At 34.0% G+C, this 14,185-nt stretch overlaps 1 protein-coding gene across 1 annotated transcript; it reads left to right on the forward strand.

Annotated features, from left to right (window-relative positions):
* The first annotated feature begins 115 nt into the window (after window positions 1-115).
* On the forward strand, window positions 116-903 carry LOC144444148 (sulfotransferase 1C3-like). Its single transcript, XM_078133558.1, has 2 exons — window positions 116-212; window positions 772-903. Exons 1-2 carry the CDS (start codon window positions 128-130, stop codon window positions 879-881), a joined length of 195 nt encoding a protein of 64 aa, XP_077989684.1. The 5' UTR covers window positions 116-127; the 3' UTR covers window positions 882-903.
* The last annotated feature ends 13,282 nt before the right edge of the window (window positions 904-14,185 follow it).

The raw sequence follows: 14,185 nt of genomic DNA on the forward strand, positions 1-14,185 counted from the left end.
CAAATTCGTATCTTTCCATTTTCTCAAGGATATCCGAGGTGCAATCTATAAAATATCTGAATTCCTCGAGCGTCCTCTGCGGCCCGATCAGAAGATGACAATTGCAAAACAGAGTTCCTTTGAGAACATGGTGAGAAATCCGAAAATTAATTTCACGCTGCTGGCTTCAAATTATTTCTTTGCTGAAAACGGGAGTCATTTCTTGCGAAAAGGTAATGATCAAGAAGATTTGTATATGTATATATCAGATTGATTTCTTTTCGGCATATCCAACTTTCATTGTGATAATATCTTAATAGCCAATACTATGTACAGTGAAAATTTGGAACTCCGGGTAAGATACATTGCAAATAACAGGTCAACAGTGAGATGAAGATTTGTTGATTTAATTTAGTGACTAGATAATCGAATATTCATGGTATGCAAAGTAAATGTACAACAACAAATGCACACATGTACGTATAACTTAATTATACATGCAAACACACAATCACACACTGTGACACACACACACTCACACACACACACACACACACACACACACACACACACATACACACGTGCACGTGCACGTATACACACACATATGTTCGGAATTCAGAATTCAGAATTCAGATTCAGAATGTGGTGAAAAACTAAAAATCTAAAAACTCTAAAACTTCCACATTTTACAAAATCAAATATCTGGAATGACAAAATACACATCATGTACGTTAGTTCAAGTCTTCAAGTCGTTACTACATTTAGATATTTCTTTGTTTCTGGATACAGGTGTGATTGGTGATTGGAAGAACTACTTTACAGTGAAACAAAACGAGCAGCTGGACCATAAACTACAGACGAAATTGAATGGATGCGGTCTGAAATTCGATTATGAATAAAACCTCATAGTTCAGCTCTGCATAATCATTCCCAGATCATATATATAAACGTTTCGTCTCGGACGGTGCCGTCAAAGAGACAAACCTATGGATGGTTTTATGAAGATTCGTGTAATAATGACTCTTAATACATGTCTAGAGTATAAATAGTGGACGATAACACCAGACCTATGGACAACAAAATAAGCTTACATGCATGTTGAAATTATTTGATCTACTACTGTCATTGCCATAATTTCACTATGAACTAGAAATAATACTTTATTGACAAAGAATGTTACAATTCTGAATTTTTACCTTATTTGAATTTCTCAAAACCATATCGCAAGGAATATGTTATGTAGAAAGTGTTTATACACGAGAGTCCACAACTTTAAGTCATTATCCAAATAATAGTAATTAAATTGTTCTTTCTTGTATATAAAGACTACAACTACCTGCTTGATAACGTACAGATGGGTAATTTCCATCAATTTTAAGGACAATACTTTTGATATGTTTGATTGGACAAATTTAGTTACATGAAATGTATAAGCTTATAGGATTTACAGTTCTGTTTGAACAGGGCGGGGTTAAGATATTTTCCAGTATCTTATTAATTAAAGTCAAGTAGTCCTTTTCCATATTCTGCCCAAAGCGTTTTACAAAGTATTAGCTCTGTACACATCGATACCTTCCTCATGCAACTCCTACGGACAAAGAGAGTGCATACAATCCATACAAGCTCATTTACCATTTCCTTACGTTTATTTTGAGTTAAATAATAAGTGTGATTTTATTTCAAGTGAGTGTTGGCGTGATTTTATAGCTTGAAGAAATGCATACAACCAGGAATATGTGAAAGTGATGCACACATGTGTGTTATCGTCACATCGCAACATACACAATGTACTAGTGTCCTGGTAAATTTATTGTAAAATGTATGTATGTATGCATGTATGTATGTATGTATGTATGTATGTATGTATGTATGTATGTATGTATGTATGTATGTATGTATGTATGTATGTATGTATGTATGTATGTATGTATGTGTGTGTGTGTGTGTGTGTGTGTGTGTATGTATGTATGTATGTATGTATGTATGTATGTATGTATGTATGTATGTATGTATGTGTGCATGCATGCATGCATGTATGCGTGCATGTATGTATGCATGTATGTATGTATGCATGCATGTATGTATGTATGTATGTATGTATGTATGTATGTATGTATGTATGTATGGTTTTGGTTTGTGTCACTACATTTAAAGAATGCCTTTTAAAAGTTATCACCATAGAAACAAAGAATCTACTTCATATTATAACCATAGACAGTGAAATCTATGATATAATAAATAATTGGTCTCTTATCAAAAGATTTCTGAACTCAAAAATCTGTGTGCAGAAAATGAGAAGTAGATAACAAAATAGAAATGCCCTACCTTTCTGGCTAGCTTTCATCCTGGGACTTCTATGAAACACTACATTCAAACAGTTAAAAATAAAATTATAGTACACAATTACTTTTTTTAGTTGTTTAGGTATTATGTGCACAATGTTGTATGTTCTTTTTTATTCAGGCCGTGAAAATGACACGTTTAGTCAGACATTAAATTAGTTTTTTAGACTGTGAACGAACTTTTTATCAACCTCACTATTTCTTCCAATTTTACGAAAATGCATATCTTAATCAGCCTGGTTGTAATTTAGTCATCACAAGAAAGTGTTTGTAAAATAAAAATCAAGATTTTTCTTTGTTTCTTGTTATTTTGTATTCTTTTTATTCTTAATATACTAATTTAATTTGATGCTAGTCAGGCCTAAAAAATTGCTTGGTTCTGGTAACCCGGTTTTTCACTATCGACCCTAGGCTTCTTTAAAAGTAAACACTGTTCCAGAAAAAATAAATACAATCGCGGAAATTGTGAAGTCTCGCGAGAAATAGTGGATACGGAACTTTAAAAAGACAATATAAAACTGTTCTTCCAATCTGTAATGGCTGTACATCTGATGTGAAGAAACCAATAACACAGAGATCATATGGAAAAACAACGGAAAACGTAACTACCAAAACTAGACACTCCCACATGAAAAAAAAAACAATTAAAAAATCTACCCACCCCACATATTCTTTTTAGGTCTCATGCTCTTATAGCTTGCTTATAATGACAATAGTAATTTTTAACTCAAAAGAAAAGTTGCAGAAATAATGTTTTGTTATGTATGTTATACTACCGTCACAGAAACACTCACCTGTCTTGCTTCTGTTGCCGTGGTATAAATCTTGTTGGTATAACTGGATGTGGAAAGACAACGCAAATAGGAAAGTTGATTGACACTTATCTAAGAAAAGAATTATAAATGAATTGGCACATTCAATGTTGATTTTTTTTTAAAGGCAAAATTATCAACCATAAAGAAAAATAAAGAAACATGTCTTTTAATATACTGGATAATAGCGATACGTTCCTAAATTAATCCTTGAAACATTTTAAGAAATAAAATAAAATCACACTTGGTTTGAAAGTTCCGACTCAAAAAAGCTCGAGGATTAACTTGCAGACGACAATTACTAGTACCCTTTTTGTCGTGGTGATGAATGACAGAAAGTATGGATAAATGTACTAGGCGATGCATATTTTTATGAAATTTTCAGTACGAAACGTGTACATTATAATAAAATCAGGAATGGCTCGGTTTTTAGCGGTTTGCCACGAACGGCGTATTTTAAATGGCAAAATATACACAAAACCTCTAGTAAATAGTAGTATGACTGGCCAGCTGACGTAAGCTACATACAGAAAAACAGTGCGTAAGTCAATTTTGTTACGAAAAATGAGTAAGTAGTATTTACTGGATAACATCAACTATGTATATACTACTTTTAAAACTACACGAATCTCCCAAAAACTTTGAAAGTTCTAAACATACCTCCGAGAGAGACAGCCGTGGACATTTAAACTTCCCGCAGTTCAGGCAGACAGCTAGCTCTGACGTCAGCATTTGTGACATTTGATATGACCACCTGTGTGGGTAAACATTGTGTATATAACACAGTATGGTAGTTAAATATTTTATATACGATTGACTACAGAGCTATTTTACTACATGTTATGTATGTATTTATTTAGTAGACTGCAATTAGCAAGAGGAAGTGGTTTACTTTCATCTCTGTTTTATCTTGAAGGAATAATATTACCGAAAATCGTAATACACACGTTCATTTTTAGAGTCACCTAGGGAGCTTTATTCGGAGTTTGGTTTCCCCCTCCTGGCCTTCTGTTCGATGTTCTGGTATGTCGTCTGCAATTAACTTTTCCAAAATACGTTGTAAAGCAGAGCAGTACTGTATGAACTAACATTCTTGGGCAATTTATTTTGTCTGACTTTGCAGAAAACGGTAAGCTTTAGATTTTGTATGGCAGAAATCAGAGAGAGAGATGAGCGATGAATTTAGGAGCAGTTGATTAACTTGATGCTTTCAATTTGACCTGATCATGGATTTATAAATTATATCTCCCTAGTAATTACATGTAATACATCCATGCCCTTGTCGAGCACAAATTTACAAATTTACAATGTCGAGCCAGCTAAATGTATGATGTGTCGATTTTAGAAGTCCGTGTATTTCCACTGTGTAATATCACGATCAAGATAACAGAAAAACAGATTAAACGGGTGTGTTTATTGATAATGATACCGATTATTTCTTCATGCGTCAAGAACTCGATTTTGAACGCTTGACTTGTCACTCCCTTGGCTATCTCTTTTCTTCTGCGTAGACTGAATAGTCCTTCTAGCAGGACTATATGCCGATTAGGGGGTTTAAATTACTAATTTTGAATCTTGAAAGTATCTGTAAATGTAACTCAAGTTTGTAACAGTAAATATCGTGAGTGTATCAAAAGTACATTTCCTGAAATTTGCCGCTTTGAAAAAAAAACACCAAAAAAAAGCTCAGATATTAAACTCAATGTTCACTCGAAGTCTGCCTGGAATTCGTGATTATCGTGAATGCCATTGTACACTTCAGTAGGAACACAACAGATGTAAAATCAGGGCTATGTCATTCTTTATTCTCACAGCAGTAATGATTGTCTAATAATCATACAGCCATGGCTTCAGAACCTGGAACACCGAACCAACCAAATTTTGAGCTCTGTATTATGGAGGACGACAGTTGTGATATTCAGCCTGAAGAAAGTCCTGGCAAAGAGAACTCAGAACACAAGATCAAATTTAATACAGAAAGAGAGGGAAATAATAGTTCTGAAAAGAATGCAATTCAGAAAGAAGAAAAGGGGGAGACTACATCTATTTCGAAAGAAAATAAAAGGTTTCACATGTTAAGAAAATCTGAAAATAAGTCAGTAAAAGATGAGTATGATATAGAAAATAACTTTTGCAATGGAGAAACAGGTAGTACATCATTAACTGAAGGGAATGTTGAAATCTTTCAAACAAACGAAAACAGTGACGTTGATGACAAAAATGAAGAGAAACGCAAGAGCATTGCAAGACAAATGGATTACTTAAGATTTCGGGATAATCTGTATGAGATCATAGAAGAATTAAGAATCAGAAGGGTAAGCATTAATTACCAAATAATCAAACTATTTCATATGCATGGTGTTATTTCAATGTATATAGTGAGGACTATTGATCAGTGTGCCATCTAATGACAGCTAACTTTTGTTGTTGTGGGTCAGTATGATAAAAAACTGGCATTTTTTGTGGGTCACCATTTAGTAAGAGATAGGGGAATGCCAAATTTGTGTGCATCACTAGACATTGTGTGTGTCAGTGGCACGTCAGATTGACTTAGAAGGCACACTGCTATTGATTACTTGTGTTTATACATAGTTTTTTTTTCCAATCACTTCCTTTATTTTACATTAACAAACGATTTTTTGTAATTTATTGAGATACATAGATGCATAGAGAACAACATAGTAAAGTTGTTTCAGTCATTAAATCAAAAATAAATAACTATATGACCACTTTAAATTAGTTTAATGTAAACTGTGAAATGCTGTTATTTTCACCTTTTATTTTCTCTGTTTGCACAACTAGTCACTGTCAAAAATAGAATGAAATTTGAAAGTACTAAATTGTACCAATGCTATTTCTTATCATTGATTAGTGAAGTAAAACAACTATAATGTAAAGAAACTCAAATCAAAATACCATTTTCATTATTATAAGTAAATAAATAAATGAATTAAATAAGATTATCATAAAGGGTGTCAAAGCCTTTAAAAAAGTTAGAAAATCTGTCAAAAACTGATTTTAATAACATTTGAATCCCATCAACTTAAAATGCCTTTCTTAAGTATGTTAAGGAGCTTCACCATAAAACCTGACTCCCTAGCTTGATTAAGGTATTATGGTTTGTCCACTAGACTATATAGTCTTTTAGTTTAAAATAATTGTGTCTACATTTTTTTCTAAATACAGGTTGTAGATTCTGAGAATGAAGAGAAAATAAAACAGCTGGTAACAGAAAAGCATGAACTGGAAAGAAAGCTTGTAAGTTAAATTCTAAATTATATTATATCATGCTACTATGCGCCATTCTGATTGGATAATAACTGTGGTAAAATCCCATTTTACCACGGCTGGCAGTGGTAAAATGGGCCCCTAAACTAGCATATAGTACTCACAAAAATGAAGCTCGTGTTCGTTCTTATACCAATAAGTTAACACTTCTTCAGAGTAAAGGTGTGTCAGGTATCCTGTCCAATAGTTTGGGTTACAGTAGTCCAAATAATTCCACTGATGACCTTGCGATCAAAAGCAACGATCGATCAGTGGCTTCAACATCACTAGCCATGACTGATAAGGTGCAAGTTCTCCCATGCGATCGCGCGACGAGCCGTCAGCGTCCTGCTCTCGTTGAATCGAGCAACACCAATTTAACTTTTAACCATCTGTCAAGTGCGTCAGGATTATTTCAAAACTGTACATTTTCAGGTTCGGTCAATGTTCAATTTGTTAACCATTAAATTAAAGTAGACTGTGTAACGTCGCGTCTCTGATTTACTGTCTCGAGCTTTCTCCGATTCAACTGATTCAACGCCGAGACATCTATTTTTAGCAGTGTACAAGATTGTATTGTTCTTATGTAAATATCCAAACAAAATTGTTACTTTCTTTGACCTCTTGCCCCGTTTTCTTCGTTGCTAGTTTTCAACGCGTTTTCGTTATGCATTATATGATGTAAATAAAGTAATTTGTCAATGCAATGCAATGCAGTGTATGGTTTGTGTTCATGCAGTGTGTGTGTGTGTTTGGGCGACATAAACGTATCCACTCATCAAAATATGCTCGTTCCCGACGATTTATTACCGACGATCTTTTTCTGTACGTGCGATTTCGCCTTTTCAGGCATATAATTAACCACAGAATCATATTTAGAGGAAATAGACACATATTTTGATATAATATAATAGCAATAACCCCCGCGGAAGGCGGGTATACACTCGAATTTGGTACAATTCGCTCCATATAGCACTCGCCATTCGGCTCGTGCTATATGTCGCGAATTGTACCAAAATCTCGTGTATACCCGCCTTCGGCGGGGGTTATTGCTTAAATATATGTATCAAAAGAAATACAGAAATGTCTAAAACGAAAGTCTGTTATTTCTCAATATTTATGAACATTTGCATCACATGGAAATAACATGAAGTTCTTTTTTTTTATATGCATTCTTAAAAGTTGAAAATTGATGTGGTTTACTCACAAGTCAAATCAACATTTTCAGCTGAAATTTATATTGTGTTTATAAATATATTTTAGCACTATGATAAGCCCCCTATTTTCCCTGCACATCTCTGTGAATTAGTACATCTTTATGTATGAATGGGTATTGCAATTATGTTGATAATATAAACAGTATTACAACTCATATCACTCAGCTAAAGTGTTTTACCTATTTGCCACATTCCTTTCTGGCATCCATATCATTATCAAGTATAAAAGTATACTGTTACATGTGCTTTAATTGTCAGCCAAGTATATGGTGTCTCTTGGAGTAGTCCAAGCTGTAAACAATGTTATCAGGGCAGAGCACAAGTTAGCTATAAAATAACTAGAGAGTCAAACATGTCACAAAATGTCTATGTCTCACTTACAGCTGTGGCCACATTTGTGGGACTCTCATTACACTGTAATCAGTTTGCTATTTGCTGGCTGAGGACATTTATAAATTGACTAGCTAGAATGGCCACATGCTAGTTTGATAATTAGACTAGTATTATTTTACACTTGATGTGGATGTTATAGATGACTGTGGCAAGCAGGGAAAGAGTGTTAAGAGCAGTAGTTGTAGGTATTAAGTGTAGTCCTTTTGTAGGTTTGCATATAGTATTGAGCAAATTAATAAGGAAGCTACTTAAAGCAGTAAATGATTGCCAGCTTTACAATTACAAAGTCACTAAAACTTTCAATTGATTATTTCCACAGGAAACAGAACTTACAAAGAACAAAAATATAACAGAACAGCATGAACAAGAACTGTCCACTTTGAAGAAGCAGTTTGAAGACAAAATACACCAGTTAGATGAAGATAAGGTAGGTCTTTACAAAATACACCAGTTAGTAGTTAGAGAAAGATAAGGTAGGTCTTACAAAATACACCAGTTAGCAGTTAGAGAAAGATAAGGTACTAGGTCTTACAAAATACACCAGTTAGCAGTTAGATGAAGACAAAGCAGGTCATACAAGTGCACCAGCTAGATCAAGACAAGATAGGTCTTACAAAATACACAAACGAGATGAAGACAATGAATGCTTTTCCAATGTATATGTCAGTTGCGGACAGGAAATTCCTTTCATTTTCAGAGTGAAACTAATGGTGTTTGGTTCTTGGAGTCTCTGACATGATCTGAAGCATTATTGTGACCCAATCAAATCAGCTATGTATAAATGGGGACCTGGTAGGATAGTTACTGTTATGTGAAGTATTTAATCCTATGCTCTGCTAGAGGCACCATGAATTGTATGCTTCCAAGGCCGCTGTTTGTTTATGATTAGCTGAAGTCCTTTGACATGGTTTGAACCATGATTGTCCCCCAGTCAACTCAGCTGTGTACGAATTGGGACCAATCCTATGTTCTGGTAGAGGCAGCATCATTTGTATGCTTCCCAGGAAGTTTAGGAAGTATGCAAGTTGCCAGGGGTAATAGCTGTGTGGCAAAGTGCAACAGAAACTTTAACATTAATGTTATATTGTGAATTTTAACTTGACTACCATAATTATCAAATTTCCAATTCAGTATTTGCACAGTGGCAAGATTGGGGAACCCTAGTAACAGAGAGGGGTAAGCTGAGTAGACTACAATTTATGATTATTAAATCATGAATAAATTATGAAAAGGGGATATAACGCAGGTAACTTTTACTTGTCAGTATTTTGGTTAAAAAGTGAAGGGAACTCAGAGAAAAATCCTTTACTATAAGTTATAGTGAAATACTACAAGAGATTGTTTTTCTATACAGCATAAACAAGTACTGACCCTAGACAGGAACAAGAAAGAAATCACAGCTTTGAAGAATGACATCAGAACATTACAGGTACTGTGAGAGTTAAACATAGGAGATTAATTTCCTTGTCATAATACAATATATTGTTCTTTCAAGTTTCTATCACCTAATATTTTGATGTAAACAAGGAATTCACTTACGATAAATTTTTATCTGGATAATTGAAATGATAATGAATTTTTTTTCCAGTTATGTCACTAAAATTTAATTAATTTGTGTTGAAAAGTTTTAACACAAAATTCTTTGGCCATTGCCATCTTTGTAATCGTTCTTGTACAGCAGTTCAGTATAAACATTTTACAGCAGTTGTTTATGTCAGTTTTTAAGTGTAATAATCGATATTCAAGTTTGTAAAATTGTCATTTGTTGTGTATTATTGCCATGCTAAGTATTTTTATTATGATCTATTTATACCAGCTTTCTAAGTATTCCCTGGTGAAAACAATTAAAGAACAAGAACACATGATTAAAATGCAGAGTACAGCTAAAGATACCCATGTAACACAGATTGTGAATGTGGAACAAAGAGTCAAAGACATGGCTAAACAAGTAGTTGAAGTCAATGAACAGATCGAAAGACTTCAACAAAATAGTGAGTATGCAGTACCTGTTACATCAAGTTAATACTAGTACTTCTGCCACCCCCTGATATATCTCTATCTCTCTCTCTCTCTCTCTCTCTCTCTCTCTCTCTCTCTCTCTCTCTCTCTCTCTCTCTCTCTCTCTCTCTCTCTCTCTCTCTCTCTCTCTCTCTCTCTCTCTCTCTCTCTCTCTCTCTCTCTCTCTCTCTCTCTCTCTCTCTCTCTCTCTCTCTCTCTCTCTCTCTCTCTCTCTCTCTCTCTCTCTCTCTCTCTCTCTTCTATCTGCTTCTTTTTATGTTTGTCTATAACAGTCTGCCAGTCGCTCTGACTGTACCTCTTTGTTAGTAATTGTAAGTGTTGGAGTCTCTCAAACTAAAAGAGAAGAAATTTTTTTTTATTTATATATATACAATGATTCCCTCTTGCCAGTAAAAGAGTCATGCAAACTGAACAAGAAGTTGTCATACATCAACAATCACCAGCAATGTGAGGTGGACAACCTCAGAAAAGATCTGACCTCAAAATTGAAAGAATTGAAGACTCTGAGAATAGAATTAGACAGGAAACCCAATGACTATGCTAAGAAGTATCAGGAGAAAGAAAAAGAGATGAACAAACTCCGACATGAACTCAAACAGGTAACTGTACATGTCTTTGTGCTATTAAAACTTCTGTAGAATGCTAAATTTAAATCATATTGAGAAAATGGAATTCAAATTTAAAAAAGCTTCCACTATAGTAGACTAGTATTGAAATGGTACTTACATTACATGCAAATGAAATTCGAATTGGTAAAAAAATTTAAAACAAGCACAAATAGTATCTTTAGTTTTCAAACCAAAACTGATATCAATTAGTACCTTCATCTAACATTATTAAGTTTAACTTTCAATTCTCCTGCTCAGGATATGTTAAAAAAAGAAAGGTTTTCATTCAGAAATCGATCATTATATTTCCACTTTATTTTACACACTTGATCTGTTTCTTTATGCTGCTAATTTAAAATCACTTCCTTAAAACTTTAGACTTTTTCATTTTCAGGAAAAAGCTTTGGTAGAACAGCTGCAATTGAAATTCAGTAATTCAAGGGATGAACATACAGTAAGTCAATTATTAATCTTGTCAAATGTAAATCAGAATACTGGTATGAAACACATAAAGATTATGACAGAACCCTATAATGCACAAGTGCAAGTGTAGCTTACTTGGGTGTTTGCATGATTGCTTGCAGTGTTCTCTGTGCCTGTACTTTCATGAGCAAAGTGAGTGAAAGTACAGCAGAAAACACTGAAAACACGAGTGTATAAAATATTGTACTATTAGTAGTGTATATCAGATGCAGTTGTTGTACAGTCCTTTTATCATTATTTCAGTTGTTGGAATTAAGGTGCTATCTAAAAATGCACTATGAGTATTAGATTTAAGCGTTCCATGGCTTAACTCCAGAGTACATTTGTGATCTTCTCAAACCATACACACCGAGTCGCCCTGTACATTCTACAAACTAGAATCTGCTTGCAACAACAACTTACAGACAAGTCACCTATGGAGGTCGTTCATTCTCATATGTTGCACCCAAACTATATGGAACTCTTTGCCACTTGACATTCGTCAAGCCTCCAGCCTGGATTGTTTCAAAACAAAACTGAAGATGTATTTGTTCACCAAAGCATATGGTGTGCTTTAGCCATTCAGTGCTACTGAACAGAACATTGCTCTGAAATTGGCACTATAGAAATTTGATCGATTGATTGATTGATTGATTGATGTTATTATCATGTAGAAAACACTGAAGTCCCTAGAAGATGCCCATGGACTAGTCAGTCGACATGCAGACAGTAGTAGGAAGAATGCAGAACTGGTTGTCACTATGCAGACTGAGTTAACAAACACTAGAGAAAACTTTGATAAACTGAAAGCATCATCAGATGAAAGAGATAAAGACTTAACCAACCAAACAGAGTTGTATGAAAAGATGAAACTTGAATGGCAGCAGGAGGTCAGTCGATCTCACCATTACATTGCAAAAAGCTAAAAAAAATGTGTAAAAGTTTGTTATTGTACATACAATAACAAACATTTTACACATTAATTAATGTTTTGCAATTTATTGAGTTACAAACAAGGACTTGGCAAATGTTGTTTCACATTGATTTTTCAAGTAGGAAGACATGATAAAACATTTTATATTAATTTCAAAATAAATCACCAATGTCCATCATTATGGCCACTTTAACCCTGATATACTTACATTAGAATAGCTTGCAATTTTCCAACTTTGACAGTAAAAAATAAGATCTCTATGTATACTATGAACATTAAAATTTTCACTAAAGGCTAATTCTCGCCTTCTTCAATGGAAAACAAAAACATAAAAATAGGTGAGGACTAAATATCTTGTACATAGATACAATATACCAGCCTTTCATATAAATGAGTCTTTGAGAACTAATGTTTTATTGCCAGGCAAGATCTCTAGAGGACAATCTACATGCCTTGAAAAATGACCATGAAAAGCTGAGTGAATCTAATGCCAAGTTTGAAGAATTAAACTCTGACTGGGCCAAGAAGAACACCAATCTCAGTAGTGAACTTAAACATCTGAAAGTAAGGATCGAAGATACTTTTTAGTGTGTCTGTGATGAATGACATAGTGTTTGTTGTGGATCAAAATGATAGAAGATTTCTAGTGAGTCACCACATAGTATATGTAATGGATAGGCAAATATCAACTTTTTGAGTGTCAAGTCATAGTAACTTGTTATTGTGAAAGTCAGTTAAGCTGGTTACAAAATTATTTGCAAAGAAGTAGTCTTATGATGCAATCACTGCAAGGGACAGACAAGTTACTATGACTCAATGAGGATGAGAAGTAGTTCCCATCTCTTATACCTTATGTTGATAGCACCTGATAAAAAAACTTACGATATCAAAATTTTCCTATATTATATCAATAACACCCTGCAGCAGTCATACACAAAATGTTCCTTTGATGTTACTTAAATTTGAGTTACTAGACTAGACTAGTTAATATGTAACTATTTTCTAACTTTTCACTTCTCACCCTTCAGAAGTTTTCAATGTGAGTGAAGATTCAATTCAACATATTGATAGCAAAATTAAAACATTCTGTATCAAGTAGTCATGCTTGAATAAGAATGACACCACACAATCCACAATGACTATAGGGAAACTATTTTAGGGTGCACTATTTCCTGTCGCTAAAAATGGTGATTTTTTTCCACTAGGAAAAACTGGAGAAGAAAGATGGTGAACAACATGAATTGAAACTAGAAAATGAAAGGAAACTATTGACTTTACAAGAAAAAATTGATTCCAGTATGCAACAAGTTGTATCCCTGCAACAAAAATTACACGAACTGAAATCTATGGAAAAGACGCAAGGGGAAAGTGGAAAGAAAGTCGTGTTTAAAAATGATATAACTAATGATCCAGATAAAGAGCCTGATTTTGACACAAGCACTGAAGAACAGTATTTCAGTCCACTAACATCCCCTGAAAGACCCAATAGTAAGTAAATTGTAAACTCATGAATATTTTCATTAATATTTTTTTTTTCATTTTGTCTTTAGTGAGTTTGACATTTCACTCTTACAAGTGGGAAGCCATTATGTTTTATTAATGATTAAGTTTTAAAGCCATATCCTGTGAAAAGATTGGAAAAAATGATATAATCAAAATAACTTTAAAATACCAATAAATGCAATGTGTACTAAAAGTATCGGGATTGGTTTTAATGCTAACAAACAAATTTCATGTACTAAGCTTGTGTGGCATTTTGAGATGGCCCCTTATTAAGAACAATAACTTTGTATATATACTTGTGACTATTAGAAAAATTATACATCTAATATATAACTTTACAGGTGACTGTATTGATGATTTTGATTTTCCTTTGTCCAGTTAATGATACACAGCAAGATGATGACAAGATGGGCAGACACACAGAATCCCCCAATACAAGTATTGCAAATGGCAAGACTGTAGAAAAAATGACAAATGTTGGATCTTCTAAGACCAGTGAAGATTTGATGGGGAAATCAGAAGAACACAAAGGAACACTTTCAGGGGAGATGAAAAGGGGTTTGACTGGTGTAAGTGAGACTATCAACAATGAAGAGCCACCAGTGAAGAAAAGAAAAGATGATCTATGTGGCTTGAGTAAAATGCC

This window comes from Glandiceps talaboti, chromosome 13 (genome assembly GCF_964340395.1).
Source record: "Glandiceps talaboti chromosome 13, keGlaTala1.1, whole genome shotgun sequence".
NCBI lineage: Eukaryota > Metazoa > Hemichordata > Enteropneusta > Spengelidae > Glandiceps > Glandiceps talaboti.